We start from the raw sequence: 27,378 nt of genomic DNA, 5'->3' as shown, positions 1-27,378 counted from the left end.
GAAAACTTAGTTATTCCCAAAAAACTTTAAAAAAAACCTCTGCTTTGTTACTTTGGATAATTGTACAGGTATTCCCCGATATACCGGTACAAGTATTCAATCATCTTAATGCGGACCGGAGGCAATAGCGTATCGCGAATATTAGCGTACGTCAAATTTATAGGTTTTCAGTCAAATTTTTGCTAATTTTCTTATAATCTTGCTTGAAGTCGTAGGTTTTAGCCATTAAACTATTTATTTAATCTGATTTCAAGTGCAGATAACAATTTCATACCTGTCAAAATGGTTTTTAAAATTTGACCGACGGGAATTTATTTTAATTCAACATTCATTGTGTCAAACTAGTACAAATTGCAACAAAAAAAAACTGTCACATTTAAAAACTAGCGTACAGGTAGTCTCCGAGATACACGTTACCAAGGTGGAATGGAGGTGTCTTCACCAGAGGAGGTGTCTCCTCAGCGTTTGGCATGTTGACATTTTGAGATTCAGTTTGACAAAAGCCGTCGATATTTGTTTACAGGCAGCAGCCGCAATATAACGTGGAAAATGTCACACTGTATAGTGCATGCAAAATACAAGGTTTTAGTGTTATACAAAAATTTATTTCACGAAAACAATTCATTTATCATACCCGTATACCAGCAACATTCGTCGCATTTGACAACTGCCGTCGATCCCGGTTTTGTGTTTTTTTCTAAAGCCTTGATGGCCAAATGTTCTGTATGACGACACCTCCTTTCTACCCACTTTGGTCCGGCCCCGAGCTGCCCGGATAATCGACCCAAGCGAAATTTTTCGGGGATAATGAACATAAACTCATGCCATCTATTTCTATTCATCAGCTCTACTCTCTCACACGCATCGATGAACTTTTACACATCTTTTTGTTCATTGTGCTATATTTGAACGGTTTAAAACTGATAGATAACGACTCATGTTCATGAACTAGTAGTGGTCAAATGGTAATGGTGTAAAGTTTGCACCATGGTCGACATGAGTTCAATTCCATTTTTATTGTTTTCATTGATGATTTAAAGTTTTGATTTCTTTTTAAAACATCCAGCTCCAGTAACTTCAGACCCCTTTACTCATTGTTAGAAATGCGTGTTTAATAGTCAATGTGTTATTTTTATTGTTTTATTTATTTCTTTTAATTCATTTAGTATCAGTACCCCTTCATACAACAAAACAAGCAAATAGCAGGATCATGAATAATACAGGGTTTCGAATCATATAAGGGAATAGTTCAATCACTTAGGGGAATGTTGCAAATCGGTAGGGGAATATTGCATGCAAGCTGTGGATGTTTGCAATCACTTAGGGGAGTTTTGCAATCGATTAGGGGAATGTTGCAAGCGTACTGGGGAGCTGTCATCAGACGGTGGGTGCCGGTGTAAAAAGCTTCGAATTGATACCGATGATGTTTTTTTAAAAACATCGTTTGGAGTTGTTTTTGTGTGGGAGTCTGCTGTACACATGATAAACTATAGAAATCCTGCTGCGGAGCCATAATGAAACATGATAAGTTAGTTAGATTGACGAAAATATTTTAAGGTATTTAAAGCGGCACCCACAGTCTGATGACAGCTCCACAGTACGCATGCAACATTCCCCTAATCGATTGCAAAACTCCCCTAAGTGATTGCAAACATCCACAGCTTGCTTGAAACATTCCCCTACCGATTTGCAACATTCCCCTAAGTGGTTGAACTATTCCCTTATATGATTCGAAACCCTGTAATATGGTGGCGCAACTGGCAAAGTGATTCGAAGTAGAATTAGCGATGTGGTTGGTAGCATCAAGGATGAAGCATGAGCATGAATTGGAATATGAGGGAAGGGAATGAATCCGAATGTTCATTTCTATTTTTAGCTCTTTTTTGCATGGGTTCATCCTTCACGTGTGTTCACTATCCCCGAAAATGATCTGTATTTCGCTGGTCTTTTCGGGGATAATTCGTTAACTGCCAGAAAATACCGCGTATCTCGAATTTCAGCGCAGGTCGAACCTCCAACCAAAATATCACTAATCTTCGTCTATTATTGCACGTACGGGGTGGTTTTAGCCACCAATTTAATTATTTGATATGATTCTACTGTCTGAAACAGTTTTAATCCTTTTGAAATGGCATTTTACATTCAATCAATACGGAAAATATTTGACATTTCACAATGGATGTGTCAAATCTGTAGAATTGACTCAAAGAACTGTTATATATATATAAGTTAAATGGGGCCATTCCGTTACTTAGTGACCGAAATATCCATTATTTTGTTAAATGTGTCAACATTTTTCCAAAATCCTTAGGATTTCATAACGAAACTCATTTTTCTGTTAACGTTCTAAATGACCACATAACCACACAATTACTAGTTTTTCAACATAACTGTTATGTAATGTTATTATTTTACTAAAATTATTTGCCTTATTATTAAAATATTTTGACCATATTTATGCATTTTTAAGTGTTTTTTACCATAGTGCTATTATAGGTACACAAAACAGGCATGTTCCTATAGTGGTTATAGTTATAAAATCAATAAAAACAGGTCGTTTTAGATTTTTTGAGGAAATTTTCGACATGTCGTACTGTTTTCACTAAAATAAGCAAAAGAAATAAGTTTTATGCAGGTAATTTACCAAAAACAGGCCAAAATTCGCTTATCTGCCGGAATGAAAAATTGACTTCAAATCAAGCACACTCTTCCGGGTGTAGGTTGACGACAGGTGTGATGCAGTACTTTAGTGAATAGTTTCATTAATCAAATTTATACATTTTTTACGATCAAATTACGCAAGTAACCAATATTATGGCAGTAATCCTTGCTATTCATACAAAAACAGCTTCGAAACTAAGTTTCATTGATATTATACACCGTTTTTTATGCATCTTTGTTTACCACCACTATAGGAACACAATACGACGACTATAGGAACCATACCACCATTATAGGTACAACGAAGCAGTCACAAAAATATGTATTTTTTCGTAAATTTGATGTATTTCAGGGTAAAAATGGTTGTGATTGCGAAGATAAAACATATTCCAAAACATATGTGTTAAAATATTCAGAAATTGTCCTTCCTGTCACTTTAAATCCATTAAAACACATCGGTACCACTACAAATTGCACCACTATTGGTACATTTACCCTACGTATAGTTGGGTAATTATGGCACTAGTGTTCCTATTATGGTTATAACAGGGTTCCTATTATGGCCAGTTATTTAAAGTCGTGTATTTTAAATGCAAAAATTCACGTAATGTGATGAATTTCAAACAAATTAATGAAAAATTACTCAGAACCAAAAAATCTTCTTTTTCTTCTGTGGCACAACAACCGTTATCGTTCAAGGTCTGCCTTTACCATTACTGTGGCTTGGCTTTCAGTGACTTAATGATTTTGCTCATAGCAGGATAGTCAGTCCAGCAGTGGCGGATTTAAGGTGTTGGGGGCCCTAAGCGTTAAAAGGAATGGAGGCCTCCCGGTTGGTGTCGAGGGGGGGGGGGGGGGGTGATGTGTGCTCAGGATCCCTCTACTGGGCCCCTATAGTTTATGAGTCCCTTCATCCATGGGGCACCTATCTAGCACAGAAGCTCTTGCTGAGACTACTGAACACACTGTTTTATATGCTGGAATTACCATACACGGGGCCCCTACATTGACAGGATAATATGGGTTATGGGTTCAAGCGAAGAATGGACCTTTCCCCTGTAGCAAGGATTGAGTATTAGTTACACTAACTGTTACATTAATGTTACACCAAATAGAAGAAGAAGTATACGTGCCTATTATGTACAAAGGTGAAACATCAATTCGTGAAATCTGTAATAATAATTGCCTATATTAAGTTTTATAGTAGAATATGTGATTAAAAGCTTTAAAAGTCACCAATGTTCAATAAGCACCAATATTGGTGCTATGGCCATAATTAGTGATGAGTCAAGTAGCACTGTGCCACCACGCACACACAGCACAGTAAAATGTGCGAGCACAATTGCACATTTTATAAAATTGTGGTGCCGCACTTAGCACAATTTATGTGCTCCGCACAGTTTGTGTGCTCCGCACAGTTTGTGTGCTCCGCACAGTTACTGTGCTCCGCACAGCTACTGTGCTTCGCACAGTTATTGTGTGCTTCGCACAGTTTGTGTGCTCCGCACAGTTATTGTGTGCTTCGCACAGTTTGTGTGCTCCGCACAGTTATTGTGTACAATCCGCACAGTTTGTGTGCTCCGCACAGTTATTGTATGCAACTGTGCGGATTGTACACAAACTGTGCGGAGCACACTAACTGTGCGGAGCACACTAACTGTGCGGAGCACACAAACTGTGCGGAGCACACAAACTGTGCTGAGCACACAAACTGTGCGGATTATACACAATAACTGTGCGGAGCACACAAACTGTGCGGAGCACACAAACTGTGCAAACTGTGTGGTAGCTGTGCGGAGCACAAAAAGTGTGCAAAGCACACTAACTGTGCGATAACACAGTAACTGTGCAAAAATTGTGCGGGAACACAGCTACTGTGTGACCACACATTAAGTGTGGTACCACGCACACACAGCACAGTAGACTGTGCGTGGTACCACAGCACCACACAGTGAAAAGTGGTACTTGACTCATCACTAGCCATAATTGGTTCACTTGCCCTTGTGCGATAATTGGAACATCGTTGTTAAGTTGTACCAATTCTGGACATATGGAAAAATACATCTTTTTGTTGAAATATTGTTAAATTTTGTTTTGAAGTTGTTACATATCTAGCATTTTGCACCATAATGGTGTTTTTTCACATAACACTATGCTTAGATGCTTGAAAATCACTGAGCTGCTCTTAGTAAAATGATAAGAGGTGGCAAAAATCTTGGCTGCTTTTTTTAAAAAGGTGATATTATATAAATGGAAGTTCCTCGCATGTAACTATTGAAACATAAATGTTTTAAAATGCTAATATTTGAATTAAAAAATCAATCCATAGTTGCAGAATGTATATTTACTGTTTTAAGCAAAAATATTGGTTGCTATGGCCATAATTGGTACTATGGCCATAATTGGTACACTTACCCTATAATACATATTTTCCCAAATAACTAAAATATTACATCATTGCTTGGGGTTTAACTTAGGATAATAGTATCGTGCCAGTATCCCCACAGTATCGCATCGTCGAGTTTAAACCGCCAGGCACCTTACGCCAAGTGTCAAAATGTTTACTAAAAAAACAACAATCTTGCTCTTTGTATGGGAGTTGGAAAATTGCAATTAAATTAAGGTTAGTGTAACATCTCAAAATGTTTACATTCTTAAAACCTATTTTCATACCACCATAGAAGAAGAAGTATAGTTGTGCCTACTATCGAGCGTTCAACTAAAAAGCATGCCAACTAAAAAGCGTTCAACTATTGAATTCTGACTGTACTCCCAATAGCAGAAAAAAAAGTTTGGAAAAAGTGTGTAGCAACTTCACTTTTTTATATTGGTAAGAATGAAGTTTTATGCAGCTTCCCTGAAAATTTGAAGTTATTTCAATAACTAAAACAGAAGATATGATCTATTTGCCATCCAGAAATGCAAAATCCCATAAAAAATGTATGACCTACCCGGGTAGGTGGTCATAAAGATGAGGGTGTATTTTTGGTCATAGAAACGAAGGTTAAATGTATTTCCTATTTCGGCAGGCTGTTATTCCAGGCTCCTATTTTCGGTAACGCAAATACGGTCGGTAAATGTTTTAATCAATGCCAATAAATAGACATAAATATTTAAAACAGTTTTAAACACTCGCTTTCCTAAGATTGGTGGTGAAATGTACTTAAATTATTAACTTTATGTGGCAAAATTTTCAGTCACTTTGATGTGAGTTACTAAAAAAGTAGGCATTTCAGAAATGAGACTGCCTGAACAGCGATAGAGTACGGCTCCCACTGGCTCACAAATTATTATTTTTCTCTCAAGTTATTGAATTATTTATAGTGAAATTGGTAATATTTAATAAAAAAGTGGTTATATGTGTCAACATACGCGTTGTAGTGTTCTGATCAACTTATAAATAAATATTCAGCAAAATCAAAACTGTGTTATTGTTTCTTGTTTCGGCAGGAGCCCACAGCATTGATCTGTCAAAAATCAACATTTACCGTATACAGGCGTGCCCCGAGTTACCAAAGTCCATATAATACAGAGGTCGATGCATAGCTCGATTTTGGTCCACCATTTTGAAAGCTTATTTTTGACAGTTAGATGAAAAAGCGTTCACAAACGATTCCAAACAACCATACACTTTTTAGGGCTAATTGTGCATTTTGTGCTCAAAACTTAGTTTAACTATACATTTCTTTCTCATGAACGTGGCATGGAGTAGTTTTTTTCAGTAATTCATCACTTAAAAATGACCACAATCAGAAATCTGGCGTCTTAGCTTTGACCCTCTTGAGCTGCACAAGATTTCGTCGTAATTTCGGGCGCTGATCTTGTTGTAATTGATAATTTCACTATAATTCTATCTTTTCTTGATATTCGTCAACTTTTTAAAGTACAATATTACAAACAAACGATGTAAAAATGGCCGAAAATGCTTTTAGACCACTGCTTGCACAACAACTAAAACCTCAATGTATGCTACGATGAAACCATTGAAGCTTTTTCATCCAGCTGTCAAAACTTTCCCACGCTTTTTGATCAAATGTTCTGGACGACTCGACCTCTGTATTATATAGACTTTGCCGAGTTACGATCAAGGTGTTATAAATGACAAGGTGAAGTTGTTCAGAGCAAAATGACATTTCTCGACTTGACATATCTCTTCCCGGGGGCTCCGGTATAAAAATCGGGGAGGGCTGGTGCGGGGTAATGAAATTTGTATGCAGAGAATGATAGATGTCCCCCACAATGTCGCCCAGCAAAAGCGATAAAAATCAACCTTCTAAATACATTATCCTTGGTTACGATCCCCTCGAGTTACGACGGTTCGCAGATACAACGAATTTGATTTTGACAGTTAAAAGTTGTCAATGACAAGTAATTGATGTATTTTTTTGAATTTCTGGACTGATAACCGTTATACACACATTTCCAAAGATTCCAAGATTCCTGTACCTATTTTCGGTAGCATTTAAAGCGAATAAATATAAGTTTTTCGTGATTATAAAATGTTTTGTGGGCTAGAATAGATTTTGCAACCATAGAATCTTTCATAAAAAACCACACTTTCATTGTTTTAGTGCTCTGGTTCTCTTTATAATGAAACCTGCCGAAATATTGGCTGACAGCAAATCTGCCGAAACATGTAAAACTCTGCACAGTTTTTTTTGTTGATATTTTGAAAAATATGCAAGGAAATAATGTGAAACTTCGTATATGAATAATAAACGATCATATCTCTATTTTTTAAAAATTGTATTGAGACAGTTTTCAACGCATTTGTGCGTAATGACACGTTTTAAGTTACCCTGCCGAAAACAGGTACACTGTCTAATACTGGTGCAGTCTCCAACCAACAAGGCAGCTTTGATCGTGCGGCCAGAAGAGGTGAAATATACAGTAAATGAGGTATTTTACAGACGAAAATCCGTCAGATAACGCATTACAGCAAACAGCTGATGAGCAAAGTAAACAAATAACATGGTTAAAATAGCAACATAATTCATTAAAAAACTTCAATCCTAAGGGTTTCGTTAATTTTCAGTCTACAGTTCATTATTTCTTCCAATTTGTGAATATTCCTCTTATAGGGTTTTCCAAGTCACTTTCGAATGTAAGCATTGTTATTCATCGAGTGCAACATGTTAACACTTTGAGTGCCATAGCAATCACATATGATAGCCAGATAAGGTCTTATGAGACGGAGGAAAAAACTGTCATTTCTCGATTGGCATTTATCTGTCAAACTTAGACTCAGGCACAAAATTAACTCACGTACGTGTAATAAGGCAAGAGAATTTATCCGTCACCTTTCACATTTATTATTTATTTTATTGATTTTCTTAGCTTTATCCGAAACAATCCTTCGTTGTTTGTCATTTGTGTTGTTATTATCAATCATCAGCAGTAAATTCAATTCGCTCTATCGACAGTGACAGAAAAAACCTATTCGGGAGCAAATCGGTAATGAACATGCCGAATTCCGATTTTCCGACTGGCATGTATCCGTCAAATCCTATTTGAAGGATAGATTCCAAAATCGAATGACAGTATGCAAGTATCCTCCGTCTAATTAAGCCATAATGTTTCATAGGGGTGCAAGACTATCATATATGATAGCCAGGGGTTAACTTTTTATATGCAATTTTCTTTGCAAAAAAACATTAACTTGTAATATTTTGCACGATTATGATTGAAATACAGTTTATAATCAAGTAGTTGGCTTGGTTTCAGCAAAAGTTTAGCTTTTTTTTTATTAAAAAAAGCAAAATAAAAACTACCTGTCTATACAGTAGTGTACCCGTCAAACATTGCGAGGGTTGCAAGTGGTATCATCTGCTCGAAACCTTAAGATATTTTAAAAATATTTTAAAATATTTATTTTGTATTCATTAATTATTGTTTTGCTGTGTTATTTGTCGAAAAGATCGCTGTTTAAATTTTTGTGGAATTTTTTGAAGGGATGATTCTACACAGTGGTGGATTTGAAACCTTTAGAATAGGCTCTCCTTTCCCTTCTTCTACTTCTATTTGGCGTAACGTCCTGCGCTGACAAGCTGGCTTATACTTTCAAGACTTAATTCATTACCACGTAGCCCGATAGTCAATCCTTGCTACGGGGGGACGGTCCATTCTGGGCTTCAACCCATGACGGGCATGTTATTGAGTCGTTCGAGTTTACGACTGTACCATGGGGCCGCCCCATTCCCTACTCCTACTCCTACTCCTACTCCTACTCAATACGTCTCCGTCGTATTGTCCCTCGAACGGTAACATTTCTCTCAATTATCCAGGCTTGGGTATAAGGGGGAACTTAACCCCATGTACGGATGGGTTGCATGACTAAATTGAGAGAGGGGTAGACGATTGATGTTTATGACTCAACTTGGGAGCGTCTGTTTGTTCTTAACGAATCCCCCCCTTGTATGTCCCGCTGCATCCGAACGAATGCCCTTTCCCGAAGGGCTGCACTAGTTTCTCTCGTCTTGGCTCGCTTGGCCTCTACAAAGCCAGAGAGCGTAGGCCCTACGACGAAACTGGAGGTTGAGAAAGAGGCCTTGCAAGCCACTTTCATAAAACAACATAAAGGCAACGAACAGTCATCAAGAAGAAGTTACACCCAAAACCATTACACAATTTATTCAGAAGGGTAGCTTCCAATGTTAAATTCTATTAAACTTGTAGCAAAGTCGCCAATTTTTCTTTGCGTTACGTAATTTATCAGTGACATCAAATTAATCTAATGAAACCCTAATATTACCAACATGCATTGTTCGATATTCGCATAAAATGTCCCGATCTGATTCACTTCTTGATCGTTGATAATAGTCGTTATATTCATTGAAAACTAAAACACTCTGTTTCGACTACAAATCCAGTAAATTAGGCGGGGTAGGTTGTGTGGGGAGCATACCAAATGGATCATCATCATCGCCAAGAAATTCTGCTTCAGTTACATCATTTCCAAACGATGGATCGCAATTCACCTTATGAAAATCTAGATCAAGCTCAAGCAAATCCCAGGAACCTCCATAACCGCTCGCCAGAAGAAATTTACTGTATTCTGTAGTCTTACTATTCTGGTTAGCTTCATGCGGGGATGCAATGTCCAAATCGTTAGAAAAAGAATCGAACATCTTAATTGTAGATGATGGCGATACGTTTGGAGGTGGTGTCTCCGGTGTCGAAATGTAATCATCTTCTATTGCAATAGAATGTACTTCTGTATCCGACTCGTCCGTATTATCGATAAAAGAACGTCCAACGGAACTGAGATTAAACTCTACTATTGATCGTGTATTATCGTGCAAACCACGAGAAAAGCTGTGCAGTATACGATCTCGTGTAGAGAGGGGATTACAGCTACCTGGAAGTTTTCGAAGGTTATCGATAGTATTTAGTGCAACACTATTTTGCCATTCCTCAGTGGACACGGCCTTTAATGAGCCTCGAACATTCACATGATTAAGATAGTTTTGATTTTTCTCATCAGCTGTATCTATTGATCCGTCAGATTTTTTTCTATCGACTATATGTGAAGCAGAATCGTTGATTGAATTATGATGTGTACCATGGTGTAGTAAAATCAGCTCTGGCAATTCAGATATTGAATTCTGGACCGTTGTTAGCGATCTATAACTACGACTATCTACAGGATTATTTCGCGGACTAGATAAAGAAAATTTTCTGCTACTACTTAACCCTATACCGCTTAGAACATTTGTGGCAACATTATGTAAGCTTGCATTGCTAACGTTACTGTTACTATGGCAATATGTTGCTAATGGTATGGAACTTAGGGGACACACCTGTTGATTTTTAATCTGCATGCTGTTCAACGATCCCACCTTCACCGAAGCTGCCGAGGTAACTGTCGTTCCAATATCGGTAAATGGTAAGAATGACTGTAATATATCCGGTGAGTCTAAAGGACTACTCATGGGAGTTGAGCCGAGTGTTGCATTTACTAAAAAGCTGCAACGAAACAGATATACAGGCCAACAATAAGATGATGGTAATAAATGTTACTTGTTATGTTATATTTTTTTTTTATTTCTTGAATTACCAAGTTTTCCTATAGAATTCAAGACCGCGGTACATTTTGATGAATTGGCGTGAGTCAATCGCAAAACTGCGAAAAGATACGTGAAAACGTTGACGATATCGGGATCTGCGGATTTGTATCACAAGACTGCGGAACACTTTTTCGGGCATACTATCGTACCCCAGGGACACATAACTTGAAAGCCAAATTTTTTAAATTTCAAATTTTATGTTTTAAGAGTGTGCATCAATAATTAATTCGCTTACAAACTAATAAAAGTCATTACAGATTACTTTTCCATCCCCCAAACAGTGGGAGCTCAAATAAAAAATAAATAAACATTTAAGCTGTCAAGTTGTATGTCCCAGGAGTGAGATAGTGTGCCGCAGTTTTACGATACAACTCCGCAGATCCTGGTATCGTCAACGATTTCAAGTATCGTTCTGCAGTCTGGCGATTGACTCACGCCGATTTAACATGTAGCCAAAAATTCGTTACAGGCAGTTTGTCATCTGAAGGTCCGTTTCTCTTTAAAATTTAATTGTGATTATAATGATGAATCTAACTTTTCTATCGTTATAACCAATGACGGATTGGCAGATGAAGGCGAGAGACCGTGAGCGCGGCACATTTCTCGAACACACTGTTCGTCGCCGAGGACATGCGGACAAATAAATAAATAAATAAATAAATAAATAAATAAAGAGTATTAAAATAGTTGAAACTACTTTCTGAACACTTTTCAAATATTTAAATTCAACATATATGCTTTCATTCATTTTATTAATTTGTCTTTTTGGTAAAAACACGAAAAGAATAATTGGATGTTATCAGTACACTGATGTACACAAAGGTTATACGTGTAAAAAATTATTGGACCGCATGTCCTCGGCGCATTGCATCCAATGAATTCAGGTATCATCAATGTTTTCAAGCATCATACCGCCGTCTTGGCATTGACCAAGACAGATTCGGGAAGAGGTCCCGCGGTCTTGAGATAAAGTGTGAAACCCTGTAATGATGAATCGATCTGGCCTTCGCAGGATGGTTGATAATTGGCTCATTAATTTGACTGGAAATGTATTTAAAGGCTTTCTTCTGTTAATTCGCATCCAAGTTGGTCAAAGCGATTTTGGCTAATATTTGAACTCGTTCATACATTGGCCATGATGCCGCAGATTCAGCATTGCATAATAATTGAGGTATCATCTACGGGTTCTCGGGTCGCTACTATACATTTATAATTATATATATAATAATATATATATAAATATATATATTATACTCACATTTGCCTTGTAAGTAAGTTTTGCCAAACAGCTTTCAATTCGGTCGAAGGGGCTCGGAGGCTAATATATCTCTTTTTAAAGTTTTTTTTTGGTGTCCGTGTTAAGTCAGGTGCACAATGTACAGTAGGGCTTTCAATCTGCCTGGCATTGGGATCTATAGTAATACGAAATTCCGTATCTATTGAAACAGAACGGATAAGATGTAAATAGGAAATGATTAGTTCAATAGTTCTGGAAATTATTAGTATTAGTTCATAAGATGCGAGGAACCATTCACTTTATATTTAAATTTCTAATTGTTATATTGGGGTTTATTTTCCATTATTTTACTCTATTCGAATCAGCGACACCCACAGTCTTATGACAGCTCCACAGTATGATTGCCTAATTCTCCTAGTCGATTGCAACACTCCCCTATATGATTGCAAACTTCCACAGCATGCTTGCACAATTCCACTACCGATTTGCAACATTCCTCTAAGTAATTCAACTATTCCCTTATATCAGGTATGTCAAACTGGCGGCCCGCGGGCCGCATGCGGCCCTCGTCAATGCTGAATGCAGCTCGCAAGTATATTTTGAGATTTACTAAAATCACTCCAAACCAAAAAACTGTTATTACTATTTGTCGAAGTGTATTTAATTTTCCAGAGAAGAACTATCATTTAGATGGTATATTTATCGAATCTAACATGAATGTACCCATAACATCTCATAAACTTATTCTACACAATCGTACAGAACAATAGAGACCCTTAAGAAACATTGAATTGAATGCAAACTCTGTCGGTATTATGTTTCGATTATATTCTGAATATTAGCATAGTATTGTGCACACTCGATTGCACATTCTATATGGAAAAATAGATTTGCGACTACCTTCTACCAACGAGAAAGTAATGAAAATAACTTGAAATAACTTGACACACACTTGGAAACTTCGCAACAACTAATGATGGATTGTCAGAATCGCATCCACGGCTCAAAACCATTTTCGATCTTAGCTATAGCAACTTCGAATCCGGCCAAATCAAACCAACAGTTCCGTTCGGTGCCGTCCGAAGCCTATAGAGCCGTTTAAATCCATTCGGAACCGTTGGAGTCATCGGTTGTCGCACGGAGCGGCTAATCTACAGTGAGAAATGGATCCGGTCGGTCCCACCGAATTTGACCATCTCAATGCCCCCGAGTACCAAGTAAAGGATTCATTCGGCTCCGAATTTCTCCGATTTGCACGGCTCCAACCTTATAATGTTACATCATTGATGTTCGATTGGAGCCACTTCTGTTTTTTGTCATAATCATGCCACCATCAATTTTAATAAAAATGATTGTAGCCAAGTTGGAATTTTGTGTACCCCACATTTTGCAAGACGAATTAATGTACTTTTGAACCTCCCCAAAAATCTAAACCAAAATGATATGATTACGCTTAAGCCTAAAGTATTTAGATGAAGAATTGAAATAATCGAAATGCCGAAATCGTGCGATACATAGCTTATTAATGGATTAGCTCACACAGTCCATACCTCAATTCGCGAATCATCTCCCTTCAAGTGTAAAACAAGATTTGCCAATCTTTATGGGATCACACACCATGAATCTTCTTCAGATAAAATTATCGTAATTTAACAAAATTATTCGTAAAATATGGGTTCTTGTAATAAGAAATGCCTCCATACCACCATATACCACCATATATCCCTTTGAACTTGGAAATTAGCGAAAAATAATGTTTAAACACGTTTTTTTACAATTTTCCTCTTGATCTATCAAAAAATTGCATGCAAATATTTTTGTTATTCATCCAGTGGTGGATAGCTCGGATGGCTTGAAAAAGATTCGCAACAGGCTGGTAGACTTCCCCTACCTCAGTGAAAAAGTGTGGTTTAGTGATATTTTCTAACAGAAGTACCGTGTTAGAACGCGACTAATGAGAAATTTCCTATTTTAATAATAAGGATGAAAACGACGCATGTGACTTTAAAAGTACATTAAACATTTTTTTTAAATAAAAAAGTGCACAATAAAAAAACATAGCAAATTTGTTACTAAGAAACTATTCCAGATTTGAAGCGAGGATTAGAAAAAGTCAATTTCCATATTTGAAGCGAGGATTACAAAAATTCAATTTGTTTAACAATAATGATTTTAAACAGTATTTTATATGAATATTGAGATATATTTTTTATTCTCAACTTTGCGGCCCACGAATCACTGAAAATCTGTACTTGTGGCCCTCTTATGAATTGAGTTTGACACAGCTGCCTTATATGATTCGAAACCCTGTAAGTCATAAAAAGTCAAGCTCACTTCACTAGTGGGTACAGGCAGGCCTTGGCCGACAACGATCGACAAATCAATAGAGATGGGCCTCCGAAATCACAGTAGGAGTCAAATCGTCAGACCAATTCTCGGAGAAGTCTCTGAACACACTTACAAACTTGGAATGTAAGCCAAAACATATGGAATTCCCTAATAGATATTCAAAATAATAATCAATGATTGTCTAATTTCATTGAACTATCCTATCTTCATTTAACTATATTTAGGTCCTTTTGGCTCATAAAATATTGTTGATATGATTTTATTTCATCATTTTCAAAACATATCAGTACTTAATTATCCATGGCAGAAACTGAATATTTTACTTTGAATCAACTAAAAGATCGCTTTTGATCTTTTTCCCGCAAGAGTTTTGGTATTGAGATCGACTAGCTTGAATTTACTTTGGAAATAAAAAAAAACACGTAGACGATTTCATGTATTAAACTCTACTACCTGACAGATTTCTATGGAATCCTCAAAGCCACTATTAAATTATTATTGGGCCACTATTATTGGGAAGGGCAGTTTGTTTACACAGTAAACCGGCATTCCTTAGGGGTCCAATATTCAATTCCCTTTAAACCCAAAAATTGAAATTAGGTTTTTTTTATTAGCTGATTGGTTCGTCATGGGTTCAAGTCCCAAATAGACCGTGCCGCAACTGATTGCCCTGCTATGGGGGGTAATCCAAAAGACATTGAAAGTCAACCTCACACAAGTGGTACAGGCAGGCCTTGACCGACAATGGTTGTTGAGCCAAAAGAAGAAGAAGAAAAGTTAATTGGTTTATTGATTGGAAGTGCTGATGAATTTTCTTTATTTAATACTTAATTTTAACTAATCATAGTTTGGAGTATAGAGCGTATAAATGATATGTACAGTCTTTACTTGTTTTATATGTATTTAGGATAAAAACGTGATATTCCAGTAATTCGAATAAGCAGTAACTTCAGAACCGTGACTTAATCGGTTGCTTTCGAAACGCATAAACCGTGTAGCTCGGGAACATACCTAATATTTTGCTAATACAGGATTTCGAATCAAATGATGAACCACAGGTATTCTCCGAGATACGTGGTACCTCTTATTTTATTTGTTTTATTTTATTGACGTCAATTGCTGGGCCACGTTGGATTACAGCAACAGTGCTTATTAACACGTTCAGCCCGATGGCAAGGCCCAGGGCCAGCCAGTAAATTTTCCCGTAGGCCGGTGGCACGCCTGAAGATATAAGAATGGGGTTCTAAGAATTATTGAGATTGATAAAAACATCAACCCACACACAACAGTATTGATGAACAGAGTACAGGTATTCCCCGATGTACGCCATACTCGATGTACGCGATTTCGCTATACGCTAGTTTCTAAATTTGACAGTTCTTTGAGCAAATTGTACTGATTTGACACATCGAATGTCAAATACAAAATAACTTCCTTTTTGGTCGAATTTGAAAAACAATTTTAAAATGTGCAAAAATTGTAATCTTCAGTTGGAATCAGATCAAATGACGAATTGAATCACTAAAACCAAAATCTTTTCAAGCAAAATTATACGAAAATTAGTTTAAATTTGACTGAAAACCTCGAAATTCGAAATACGCTGAAATTCGAGATATGCTTTTGCCTCCGGTCCGCATTTATATCGAGGAATCCATGTAGAGTTGAAATTAATGGGAAAAAACTCATTTTTTCTACACGCATGGTTGAATCAAAATCCAGTGCTTGCGTTCTATCTGCCCGCGGAACGGAAAGTTTATGAAAATCAGTGCCGGGCTGAACCTGTTAACTAAAGCGTACAGTAATTCAGTAGTAAAAAAATTATCGAAAGAAGAAGAGGGAGATTATGAAAAGGCAAAGGAGCGAAGACGGAATTGGTAGACAGAAAGGGATAGGTTTAAATCGAACAAATCTGAGGCACTATTTAATAACGAAAAAACTGAAATAGCGAAATAGCTAATTGAAAATGGCTAATCGCGAGAAAAACGTGTACAAAATATAGGTATGTGGAGACGAAAACGATAACGTGATGTGCGACAAGGAACATAAAAATGTACACGAGACAAAAGGGAAGGAGCATCGATCGTATGAAGCAACAGGCCAGCCACGAAAAATGCCAGAGCTACTGAAAGCTGGTGCTCCATCTGCCTGCGTCCACACGTGAGGTCCAAAACAGCCGAAGTCACACCAAATCTTGAAAAAGTTAGCTCCTTTGCGTTCCGGCGTTCACCGGACGTTTACCAAACCAAACCGAATAGTTATGTTCGATAAACATGTTTAATATGTTTAATGTGTTTATTGATTAATCCAACGGGATCTTGAAGATCTTACATGAATGTACGTAAATTAGTGCTTATAGACTATGTAAGGTACATAAATCGATATGGGAGAACTGGTGCACAAGAATAGAAAATGTATATTGAAATATGATTATTACGTAAGTTGTGTCCTAAGTCTATCTCTAAAAACATTCTGTGATATGTTCGTGTGATATCAAATAAATCATAGTTATTGATAGCTGACATAGCTGACATAGGATCAGACTGGAAAAAACGAGTTCTATAAAGAGGGACGGATATTAATTGACGTGTACGTGGATTCCTAGATGGCGCGTTAAATTCTATCTTAGCTAATAGAGTAGGAGCATCAATGTGGTGGTTGAATAGTCCTGATATAAAAAGGTATTTAGCTATCTCACGGCCTTTTTTCAACGTTTGAATCCCTAAAAGCAGACAACTGGAATGGTATGACGGTAACACATCGCCCTGTGGCCATGGTAAGAGTCTTTCAACATATCTAGTCGCTTTTCTTTGGATGGCCTCGATTCGATTACTCCATTGTTCAGTGCAGGGGTCGCTAACTATACTGCCATGTTCTAACACTGATCGGGCATATGCAGAGTAGAATGTTTTTATGGTCATAGGATTATGGAAACTTTGCGTTGATCGAATAATCCAACCCAATAGTTGGTTCCCTCTGGACAATATATTCTCTAGATGATGGTTAAATGTTAATCGTGTGTCGAAAATGATCCAAAGATCGCGGAATGTATCGGTGCGTTCAACGGATATGTCTCTGGTAGTTAAATCGTGTGCAGGATCGAGAATGGTAAAAAGACAAGACGCGTCATTTTTCGATAAATAGCACCATTGCATTATCACGGCACCATATGCTAAACAGGTTGATGGTGCGTTGAAGATTGATGCAGTCATTGGTTTCGTTGATAGGAGCGAACAGCTTAACGTCATCGGCAAACAGAAGACAACGGTGTTCCGCTAGCAATTGCCCCACATCGTTTATACAAACAATGAAGAGCTTCTTCTTCTTTGGCACAACAACCGCTGTCGGTCAAGGCCTGCCTGTACCCACTAGTGAAGTGAGCTTGGCTTTCAGTGACTTATTGTTACCATAGCAAGATAGTCAGTCCTACGTATGGGGGCACGGTCTATTCGGGACTTGAATCCATGACGGGAATGTTGTTACGTCGTACGAGTTGACGACTGTACCACCAGACTGGCCCTCTCCTGCATTATGCGTACGTGACTTTTTGCGTACATTAGGTAATATCTTCCCTCCATGTGAAATATCCTACTGCGCAATTGGATGAAGAGCAGCGGGCCTAAATTGCTGCTTTGAGGTACCCCTGCGGTGCCAAGTATCTCTCGATGTATGATCGTTTACCTTAATCTTGTATGAGCGTTCTGTGAGGTATGAATTCAACCATATAACTATTTGTTCCGAAAACCCTAACTTCTGCAGTTTGGCGATTAAAATGTCGTGTGAGATGAGGTCGAAAGCAGCTTTGAGATCTGTGTAAATGGTATCCACTCGACCTCCGGAGTCGAGATTACGTTTGCAAAAACTAACGAATACAGTGAGATTCGTTAGTGTTGAATGTTTGGGTACGAACCCGTGTTGGTTATCCATTATGTAATTCGATGTAGCGATGTAAATAGGAGCAAGCAGAAGCTCAAAAGCTTTTGATACCGCACAAAGTGATGTGATACCGCGATAGTTTGAGGCACATGAACGATCCCCTTTTGTAAATATTGGTACCAACGAGGACCTTCATAGGCGTGAGCAAATAGCAACTCAGCGACGTGTTGTATATGTTTGTTGATACAAGTGCTAAGGACTGATAGCATTTACAGCTAATGAAACTCAGAATGCCATCGGGATCAGGAGCTGTAGAAGGTTTAAGGTTTTTGAGGCACTTTTCTACTGTGCGTATATCAAACATAGGAATGGTGTAATAAATCATGTTTACAGGTGTGTAAGATATGGCCCTTGAGATCAACGTTTGATCTACAATTGGGGTGGAGAATCGATCAGCGAAAATGTTTAAAATATCTTCGGGTGACGTGCCCACGGAATCATTATACAGTCTGTTCTCGAGTTACGCGGTTTGTGCGTTCCTGAGGATTGAGGCTCTTACCCTTTATGTAATCAAGATTACTAGTCCAAGAAATATATTTTTTGGAGAAATATATATTTTGACAAATAAATATATTAAACTAAGCAATTAGGCGGCGCTCTAGCAGCAATCGAACACGACATAAGACACGAACAAACCCATATAATCATATGGAGGTGCACTGTCAGACACAAACAAACAAACAAGACAAACCTCGAGTCGAACATGTCAGTTGATTCTGTCTGTGATGTTCGATACCCACCTGTGCTGTGAGTACCTTGGCTGTCAAACGCTTCACAGCTACAGTAGATAGAATTCAATGCGGGACATTTTCAAGTTTTTTTTACGTAGTTTGTCTCTTTTTCTTCTTAAAATTGCGTACAAAATATTTAGAATAGCTATCAATAATATTAGCAATGCTTCACAATCAATTATAACATCAAATATACAGGTTTGAAACGTATAAAACTATTACGTATACACAATGCATGTGTATGCACTGTATGTGTTTTGGCATGGACGTTTGTTTACTTTTTTCAATAATAAATTTGAATGATTTTTATGTTATTTTTGATATTAATAACTAGTTTATTATTTGTTGAATCTTCCCCCTGCAGATGGATGTTCATTTAAACTATGAAAATGCTTCATTTTCGAGATGATAAGATAGGCGTATTGCAGTGCATCATGACAGGTCTATAAGACATCGAACAGCTGACAGAGCACCTATCGAACAGAGTCGTGTTTGTTTGTCTCGTTCGATTGGTCCCAGAGCGCCGCCTTAGACAGATAGATATATGCGCAATTTTAGTCTGCGCCAAGGTGTGTTTATTTAGAAGGTAAATTATTAGAGCGTTTACCGGGCGCCATCATTGAGAATTGTTATTTCACCCATCCTGTAAAAAAGTGACGAAATAATTACATTGCGCTTATGGGCATATTTAGCTTATCCGCTCCGTTATGCATGATTACAATTAATTATCCTGCTCTATCTCCTGCATTATGCGTACGTGACTTTTTGCGTACATTAGGTAATATCATCCCTCCATGTGAAATATCCTACTGCGCAATTGGATGAACTCTATTAAATTTTCCCTATTTAACTAGTTGGTTCGGATTAGAACATATTGCACTTTTATGTCTAATATTTGTGTGCATCTAATTACACTACTTTATGTTCTGATAATGTTGAATCTAAAATTTTGTACTTGTAAAAACTATTTCTTTTGAGTGTGTTGGTGAATACGATCACGCCACTTTTCATGCTATTTCATTAGCTGTTTCATTCTAGCCTTAGTTACAAGTGTGCAGTTTGTGTCTAGGATGTAATGAATTTACTGCAAATTATTATAGCGGATGCTATACTAATAATTGTGTCTTTGCTATTCTAATCGAATTCTAATTCTAATTCTATTCTAATTTGCTGAGTCTAATAGTATTGGTTGTCGAACCTATGCTACAGTGACATTCAAATTTGGTTCTAAAAACATGCTATGAGACCACCTGGACTACATAAACTTTTATTCTGGATTGCATCACCAGATCTTTTTAATGCACCTTGGGATAAATGTAAACACCACCTTGTTTTGCCATTTTTCGAGCAGGTACTTGAATCTAATTCTAGCTTTGAGGCTAAAATAATCTGTATGGAGTGTTTACATCATTTCAGCCTCCAACTGTCAAACTCTATACAAAAAACTGACTAGAATCGTGAAGGGCCCCACTATCAGCTATAGACTCATTGTAAAATACTTCGGAAAGCCAAACTACACTATTGCAACACATTCATTACAACAAATTTATCAAATCAAATCATACCATAACAACGCAACCGGAAGAGTACAGACCACACCATTCATATAAAAACAATTGAGACACACTTCTTGAATACATCCGAAACACGCATAGTAAGCAAAGCAACATCAACAAATACCTCACACCAATTCAATTTATAAATTGTTACCAATAAAAATACCTTTTTTATTCAGAAGGGATACAATAACACTTAATTAGAACAAAAACATATTCCAAAACCCAATGTACGACGAAGCCCATAACTTATTTTGAGTATAAATAAAACAAATTCCGATCATGGCAAATCAGACTGCCAAGATGGGACGTTACGCTTCCCAAAACATCGCCTTCCAACTTATTCCAAGAGTTTAGTTATGTCCCCCTACCCAAGGGGGTAAGGCTTCTAAACTCCAAGGTTTACAGTAAGGGAAACTCCTTCCGGGTTTCCATGATCGCCTGGACGATCATTTGTAGGGTTCAATCAGTCCGCTTCGAACAGTTCGTCCCACAGCGGCTTATGTCAGGAAAACACTGACCTACCACAACGTGTACGCACGATCATCATCACATTACATGGCGACAGTATCAAAAATTCGAACATATTACATCCATACACCTTGGACTGCGCATCGTTAACTGATACCTTTAAAAAAGTGGGATCAGTAATAAGCTTGATGAAACTGAGGATGCTGCAATTTATGCTTATTTATTTATTTATTTATGCTTATTTGATGACAAAATTGATAAAGGATGATATAATTCATTATTCTTTTGAAACAGCAGCGAGGACTTATATACATACACTACATAGAGCGATTAATTAATTGTAACGTAAATCATGAATTTTACACCAAAACTGCTATTTTTCACGAAAATATGGAGCGTTACACTGCTAATGGATCGAAATACTGATTAGGGTAACTGTACCAGTTTTCGGCAATGTACCTGTTTTCGACAGTGAAATCATGCAAAACGGATTGCAAATTGTCTCAACACATATTTTTTAAACATAGATATGCCCATTTGTTGTTCATATAAACATTTTCACATCATTTACTTGCGTATTTTTCAAAATATCAATTAAAATGTGCAGAGTACAACATTTTTCGGTAGATTTGATATCAGTCAATAGTCCGGCAGGTTTCATTAAGAAAACCAGAGCTGTAAAACAATGATTGTGTGGTTTTAATGAAAAATTATACGGTTGAAGAATTTATTCTATCCCACTTGGAATTTTAAAATCACGAAACACAAGTAGGGCAGAAACAGGCGAAACAGTTTTCGGCAGTATATCTATTGTCGGCAGGGTAACTAAAACGTGTAATTCTGCACAAATGCAATAAAAATGTCTGAAAACCAAATTTTGAAGTGAAAGTATACTCATTTGTTATTCATATACAAAGTTTCACATCATTAAATTGTGTATTTTACAAAACATCAAATAAGTTGTGAACAGCTCCACATTTTTCGGCAGATTTGTTGTAAGTCAATAGTTCGGCAGGTTTTGAGATTAAGTAAGCCACAACAGTAAACCAATGAAAGTGTGGTTAAAATTGAATATTTTATGCTTGTATTATTTATTCTAACTTGTTTGGAATTTTAAAATCATGATAAACAAGTTATTTTTTACTTTCAATGCTGCCGCAAATAGGTACACGGTAAATGTTCATTTTTGACAGATCAATGCTGTAGTCTCCTGCCGAAACATGAAACAATAGCACACTTTTAATTTTGCTGAATATTCATTTAAAACTTGAACACTATCAGTACACTACAATGCGTATGACTGATGATGACTGTAAAAATTGTCTGCAAAATGATCAAAATGGGCCACATAAAATTAATAATATAAGTACTTTTCAACACCAATCTTAGGAAAATGAGAGGTTTCAAACATTTTTGTCAAACTATTTGCATTATTTTTTTCAACCAGTATTCGCGTTGCCGAAAATAGTAACACATCTTGACGAAAATAGGAGCAAAAACAATGCTTAAATTTTTAGGAATATCTCTAAAAAATACATTTGAATCGGCAAATAAAAAATAGTACAACATAATACAATAGTTTATCGTTCAATCAATTCAAGCCGTTTTGAATACTTACTCTTTTTACGAATATTAAAACAGGAATCAGTAATCGTTGAAAGTGTAATCGGTTCCTCCGTGATAAAAAGTACACGGTCACGACTCACTTTTGCAAATAACAGAATATCACTGAACAGAAGTGTCCAGTAGGGTTTCACTGAACGACCCTCAATACGGGATAGATCTCCACCTGTACAAAAGCGATTTGGAATAATAAAAAATGTAAAAAATTTTCGAAATCAACTCATTATTTTACGCACCAAAAATCCACTGCCGGCCGTGCGATGCCAATTGAAACGGTTTACATTTTGTGAACACCATTCTTGCTTCTAGATCCTGAAGAGTCAATAGTGGACGACCTTCACCGATTGGTTCCATGAGCCCGCCACCTACAGTTATCTCGCGATACGCAATCTGTAAAACAAAAATCTTTTTATAAAAATCACGGTTTCTGAACAGATATTTGCATTGAGCACACCTACCTGCAACTCACTTATGATGTTATTAAAATTAGCATGTTCTTCACTATCTACACGACAATGGGACGCTATCATTTGCACTAATTTTAATATTTCTCTAAAATGCTGCAGTGGGCGATGAATGAACGTAGTTAGATCTGGACGTTTTCTTGGTACCGGTGGCTCCGTAATGAATTTCATAAAATCACAGATAGAATTTCTTGACTTATTGACCTATCGAGTATATTTTAAGACAATTATAATCATATCCTCAACGGTAACTAAAGAAAATAACCTACCAACACACAATCAGCTTTTTTCAATCCATTGCAATACTTCCTGTAAGCCGCACAAAGTGCAGTATTTTTGGACAGATAAACGCGCGAAGCAAAATGGATTTGTGGTTCGGTGTCATCCTGAATTATTTGCTCTAGAATATCCTCTGATATTCGAGATAACTATCGCGAAAAAATAAAGAGATGTATTAGATATTACAATCTTATCACAATGCATCATACTATTCCTGCTAACCTCATCAATATTCTGAAACAATATTTTGTGATCATTTGGAGAAATTAAGTCTTTTCGTTCGCGTAGTGGATTGACAAATCGCTCAATACCAAAATTAATGGCATTAATAAAGTGCTGCTCACGGCTGATAAGCTGGTAAAGGAACTTTCGGCGATGATCGTCAGGGTACTGCTGGACAATTGACTGAAAGATCAAACTCTTTGTTATTATAATAATTATATGTACATAACCGCAAAATTTATGTTTAATCGAAGTCGACGTTAAAAACTAAAAAATGCAACAATTCATAAAAATAATATTCGTATGCTGTTAAATGTATCGTTCGAGAAATTCTGCGTGCTAGGCAGTAGTAGTATTTCGATCGTCAATTGCGATAAATTAGGTGAATAAAACTTTGTTTACTTTACTATTCATGACTGCATTGTTTTTAACGTATTCATGGGTCGGTTAAATTTGCTTCATTTGCGTACAAACATTTCTTTGTAAACGACCCGGATAAGGCGACAATCACACAATCGCTGGCATTGAAATGCTTCATTTCAATATAAAAAGAACATTTGTTTAGTGTATATTATTCAAACTCGTTTCACCAAATAGAGTTTTTGTATATATATACAGCAAATTTCTTTTGAGCGGTACTCAGTACAAAACTAACTTTGTTTCCTTGTACCCGCAGATCGTTACGTCCGACGGTTACCTATTCAACTAAAACAAACGGATCGAACGAACGGACTTAGGAAACATGCGACTAACTTTTACATTGATCTTGCTGGGAATTTGTATTCCATTGCAAGCCAAACCACAACTGTTGGGAGGTGGTGGAGGCTTGCTCGGAACTGGCGTTGGAGGTTCTACCGGTTTGCTAGGAACTGGTGTACTATCGAGTGGTACCACAAGTGGATTATTAGGAACTGGCCTCGGTGCTACTACAGGAGTTCTTGGTTCTGGTATACTAGGAACGGGAACAACTAGTGGATTATTAGGTACTGGTTTAGGAGCAACAACCGGGGTTCTAGGCACTGGACTACTTGGAACAGGAACTACCAGTGGTCTGCTTGGAACAGGTCTTGGAGCTACTAGTGGAGTTCTTGGAACTGGACTACTCGGAACAGGAACTACCAGTGGACTGCTTGGAACAGGTCTTGGAGCTACTAGTGGAGTTCTTGGAACTGGAATTCTTGGAACGGGGACTACCAGTGGACTGTTAGGAACAGGTATAGGAGCTACTAGTGGTCTTCTTGGTACTGGTATTCTTAGTGGAGGTGCTACTACAACTACTGCTGCCGTTACCACAACCACTGCTGCCGCTACCACAACAGCTGTTCCCACCACCACAACGGCTGTTCCCACCACCACAACGGCTGTTCCCACTACCACAACCGCTGCAGCCACGACCACAGTAACAGCAACAACAACGACAACAACGACGACGATTGCTCCAGCCACAACTACTAACGCACCAACAACGACAACGATTGCTCCAGCCACAACTACTAACGCACCAACAACGACAGTCACATCGGCCCCCACAGGAACTGTAACATTCAACATTAATGGAAGTACGTAATAATGCACCTGTTTTTATGCAGAAAATAATAACTATTCTTTTTTTATTAGACATTATAACTATAAATGCAAATGATCAAGCAACTATAGATGCTATCAACGCTGTCCTAGCTGCTTCTTCGACTACTACTGCTATGAGTACAACAACCACAGCAGCACCATCCTTTGGAAGCACAGTATCATTCAACATTGGTGGATGTATGTATTGTATAGTTAATAGAACGTGTTTGAAATAACAATCATTTCATTCATTTCGTATCATTTTTTTTAATTTTAACATTATATTTTTTAGCTATCATTACTGTTGATGCTGCTGATACAGCTACGATTGCAGCGATCATTCAAAGTCTTAACAGTGGATCGACTTCATCGACGGCAATTTCAACCACTTCCGTATTTCCTGTAACTGCAACAACTACGACAACTGTTGTCACTCCAGTTACGACTACGAGTACTGTGTCAGCTTTGGCGACAACTACAACTTTGGGTTCCGCAGCTACTTCAACTACATCTAGCACATCAGCACCCAATAGCGGATCGAACTCAATTTCTATTATTATCAACATAAACGGACAATTTATTTTAATATCAGCCTCCAATCAAAGCTTACTGCTTTTGATGCAACAAATTTTGCAGCAAATTTCAAGCATAACAACAATTAATTCAACAACACAACCTCCAGCCATTCCAATTCAACCGACGTCAGCTCCTGTACAAACTAGTGGAGGACGTCCTGGTGGATGCATGAGACGCCATCAGTCTTCTGAGGAAGTTGGAGGCAATCGAGGACTGCGTGGTGGATTTGGATTTGGCATTGGTATTCGTGGACCCCTTGGTGGAGGATTTCAAGCTGGTTTTGGAGGTGGTATAAGCAACCGAATGCCTGGAGCTGGTATCGGTGCTGGCATTCGACTGCAGGGTCCTTTAGGAGGAAGCATACAGGCCGGGTTTGGAGCCGGTTTAGGACGTGCCCATGCCAGTGTATCTGGTAGAACTCAAGGTGCAATTGGATCAGGGTTCCGTGTGCAAGGTCCTCTAGGAGGCGTGGTTCAAGCAGGATTTGGAGCTGGATTTCGAGCTGGTGGACATAGACACGGATAATCAAAGTCATTCATAGATAAAAACAATTCTACTTTTAACTTTTTTCCAACTTATGTTCAGCAATAAATAACCCATGCATTAAACCAGTCATGAATTGGCAGCCAAACAAAAAATTCTTTGTCTTATCTTATAATTGTGCACTCCGATCATAATCCCCAACAACATTTATTTAAATTATTCAATTTACTTGCTTAACTTGTTTAACTAAAGTTGTTTTATAAGTGTGTGCTATCCGAATTGACATTTTCGAGCACGGTTGATCAAGAATTCGAGCAATTTTTCTTAGTCAGGCGCCTTAAACATCCCTTAAACTGCACCAGTTCAGGGGAATTTAAACACAGCCCTTTAAAATAAACTGTGATGCGGCTTTTTTGCTGCGTTTATCAAGTTTCACCGGAAAATAACGTTTCCGATATGTATAATGTCATGTAGCCATTTTACACTTGAAAATTCCGATTATTAACTGATTAACTCCGATTATTAAAATTAACTGTAAGCCATCATTCGTCGATAGAAAAAAGGCTTTTTTATGAGGACAAACAATTTCGAGCAAATTTCACTTGGGTGGGTATCCATCAATTATATAACGAGGGTTATATTACATTATATAAATGTTTCATGAAGGAGAGGGGGAGAATCTTTTGTAACGTAAGGCTGGAAATAGACGAACCGAGATCGTCGCGGTACCGCGAAATTCGCGCCTTGTTTATAACAGTTGTAGAACAGTTGAGCTGTCAAATCTTCCGCGCCTCCAATCGCGCCTGGTGTTTCGCAGAGATACCCTACTTCGGTATTGCTGAGATTTTCGCGATAGCGCGAATTTATTATTTTTAATTTTTCTGGTGGATTTGTGTGAAAACTCGTGTCGAGAAACGACGTTTGTTTTTTATTTTGCATAAATTATGTAAAATAAATAATTTGATTCACAAATTGATAAAAATATTTCTTCTTTGCACATTCAATCGTCACCTTGGATGGTTCCATACAGGAACCGCGATTATCTCGCCTATCTGTCAGACTTAGTAACAGAATTGACAGCTGAAGTCATACGCGATTTTCGCGGTACCGCGACGATCTCGTTTTGTCTATTTCCAGCCTAACGCGTAAGCGTACGTAAAC

The 27,378-nt window shown here is 37.5% G+C and overlaps 2 protein-coding genes across 11 annotated transcripts in view; one reads left to right on the top strand and one right to left on the bottom strand.

Moving 5' to 3' along the window:
* LOC3289835 (uncharacterized) overlaps positions 1 to 27,378 on the bottom strand; it is a 115,849-nt gene that overhangs the window by 19,967 nt on the left and 68,504 nt on the right. For 4 of the 10 annotated variants that reach the window (XM_061651048.1, XM_061651049.1, XM_061651050.1 and 1 more), the window contains exons 6-12: positions 23,593 to 23,775; positions 23,361 to 23,519; positions 23,086 to 23,295; positions 22,864 to 23,017; positions 22,623 to 22,793; positions 11,986 to 12,163; positions 10,461 to 10,626 (exon numbers count right to left, since the gene is read on the bottom strand). In XM_061651048.1, the coding sequence (XP_061507032.1) occupies positions 10,461 to 10,626; positions 11,986 to 12,163; positions 22,623 to 22,793; positions 22,864 to 23,017; positions 23,086 to 23,295; positions 23,361 to 23,519; positions 23,593 to 23,775 (1,221 nt within the window). Of the gene's footprint in view, positions 1 to 10,438; positions 10,627 to 11,985; positions 12,164 to 15,110; positions 15,535 to 22,622; positions 22,794 to 22,863; positions 23,018 to 23,085; positions 23,296 to 23,360; positions 23,520 to 23,592; positions 23,776 to 27,378 lie in introns of those variants that run through there. The other 6 variants (XM_061651054.1, XM_061651051.1, XM_061651052.1 and 3 more) reach the window with 6 other exon arrangements.
* Positions 24,242 to 26,372, top strand: LOC133392156 (mucin-5AC-like). Its single transcript, XM_061651061.1, has 3 exons — positions 24,242 to 25,151; positions 25,210 to 25,356; positions 25,451 to 26,372. The coding sequence occupies exons 1-3, from the start codon at positions 24,335 to 24,337 to the stop codon at positions 26,257 to 26,259; spliced, it is 1,773 nt and encodes a 590-aa protein (XP_061507045.1). The 5' UTR covers positions 24,242 to 24,334; the 3' UTR covers positions 26,260 to 26,372.

The sequence above is a fragment of the Anopheles gambiae genome, chromosome 2, assembly GCF_943734735.2.
Source record: "Anopheles gambiae chromosome 2, idAnoGambNW_F1_1, whole genome shotgun sequence".
Taxonomy (NCBI): Eukaryota; Metazoa; Arthropoda; class Insecta; order Diptera; family Culicidae; genus Anopheles; species Anopheles gambiae.
Note: the sequence above shows the minus strand (reverse complement) of the source record. Positions and strands in the feature narration are given on the sequence as shown.

Bases quoted from the DNA above. Each gene is read 5' to 3' on its own strand.
- LOC133392156 (XM_061651061.1), top strand. From the start codon at position 24,335: ATGCGACTAACTTTTACATTGATCTTGCTGGGAATTTGTATTCCATTG. The intron at 25,152-25,209 runs GTACGTAATAAT...TTTTTTTATTAG, and splicing joins AACATTCAACATTAATGGAA to ACATTATAACTATAAATGCA. The intron at 25,357-25,450 runs GTATGTATTGTA...TATATTTTTTAG, and splicing joins ATCATTCAACATTGGTGGAT to CTATCATTACTGTTGATGCT.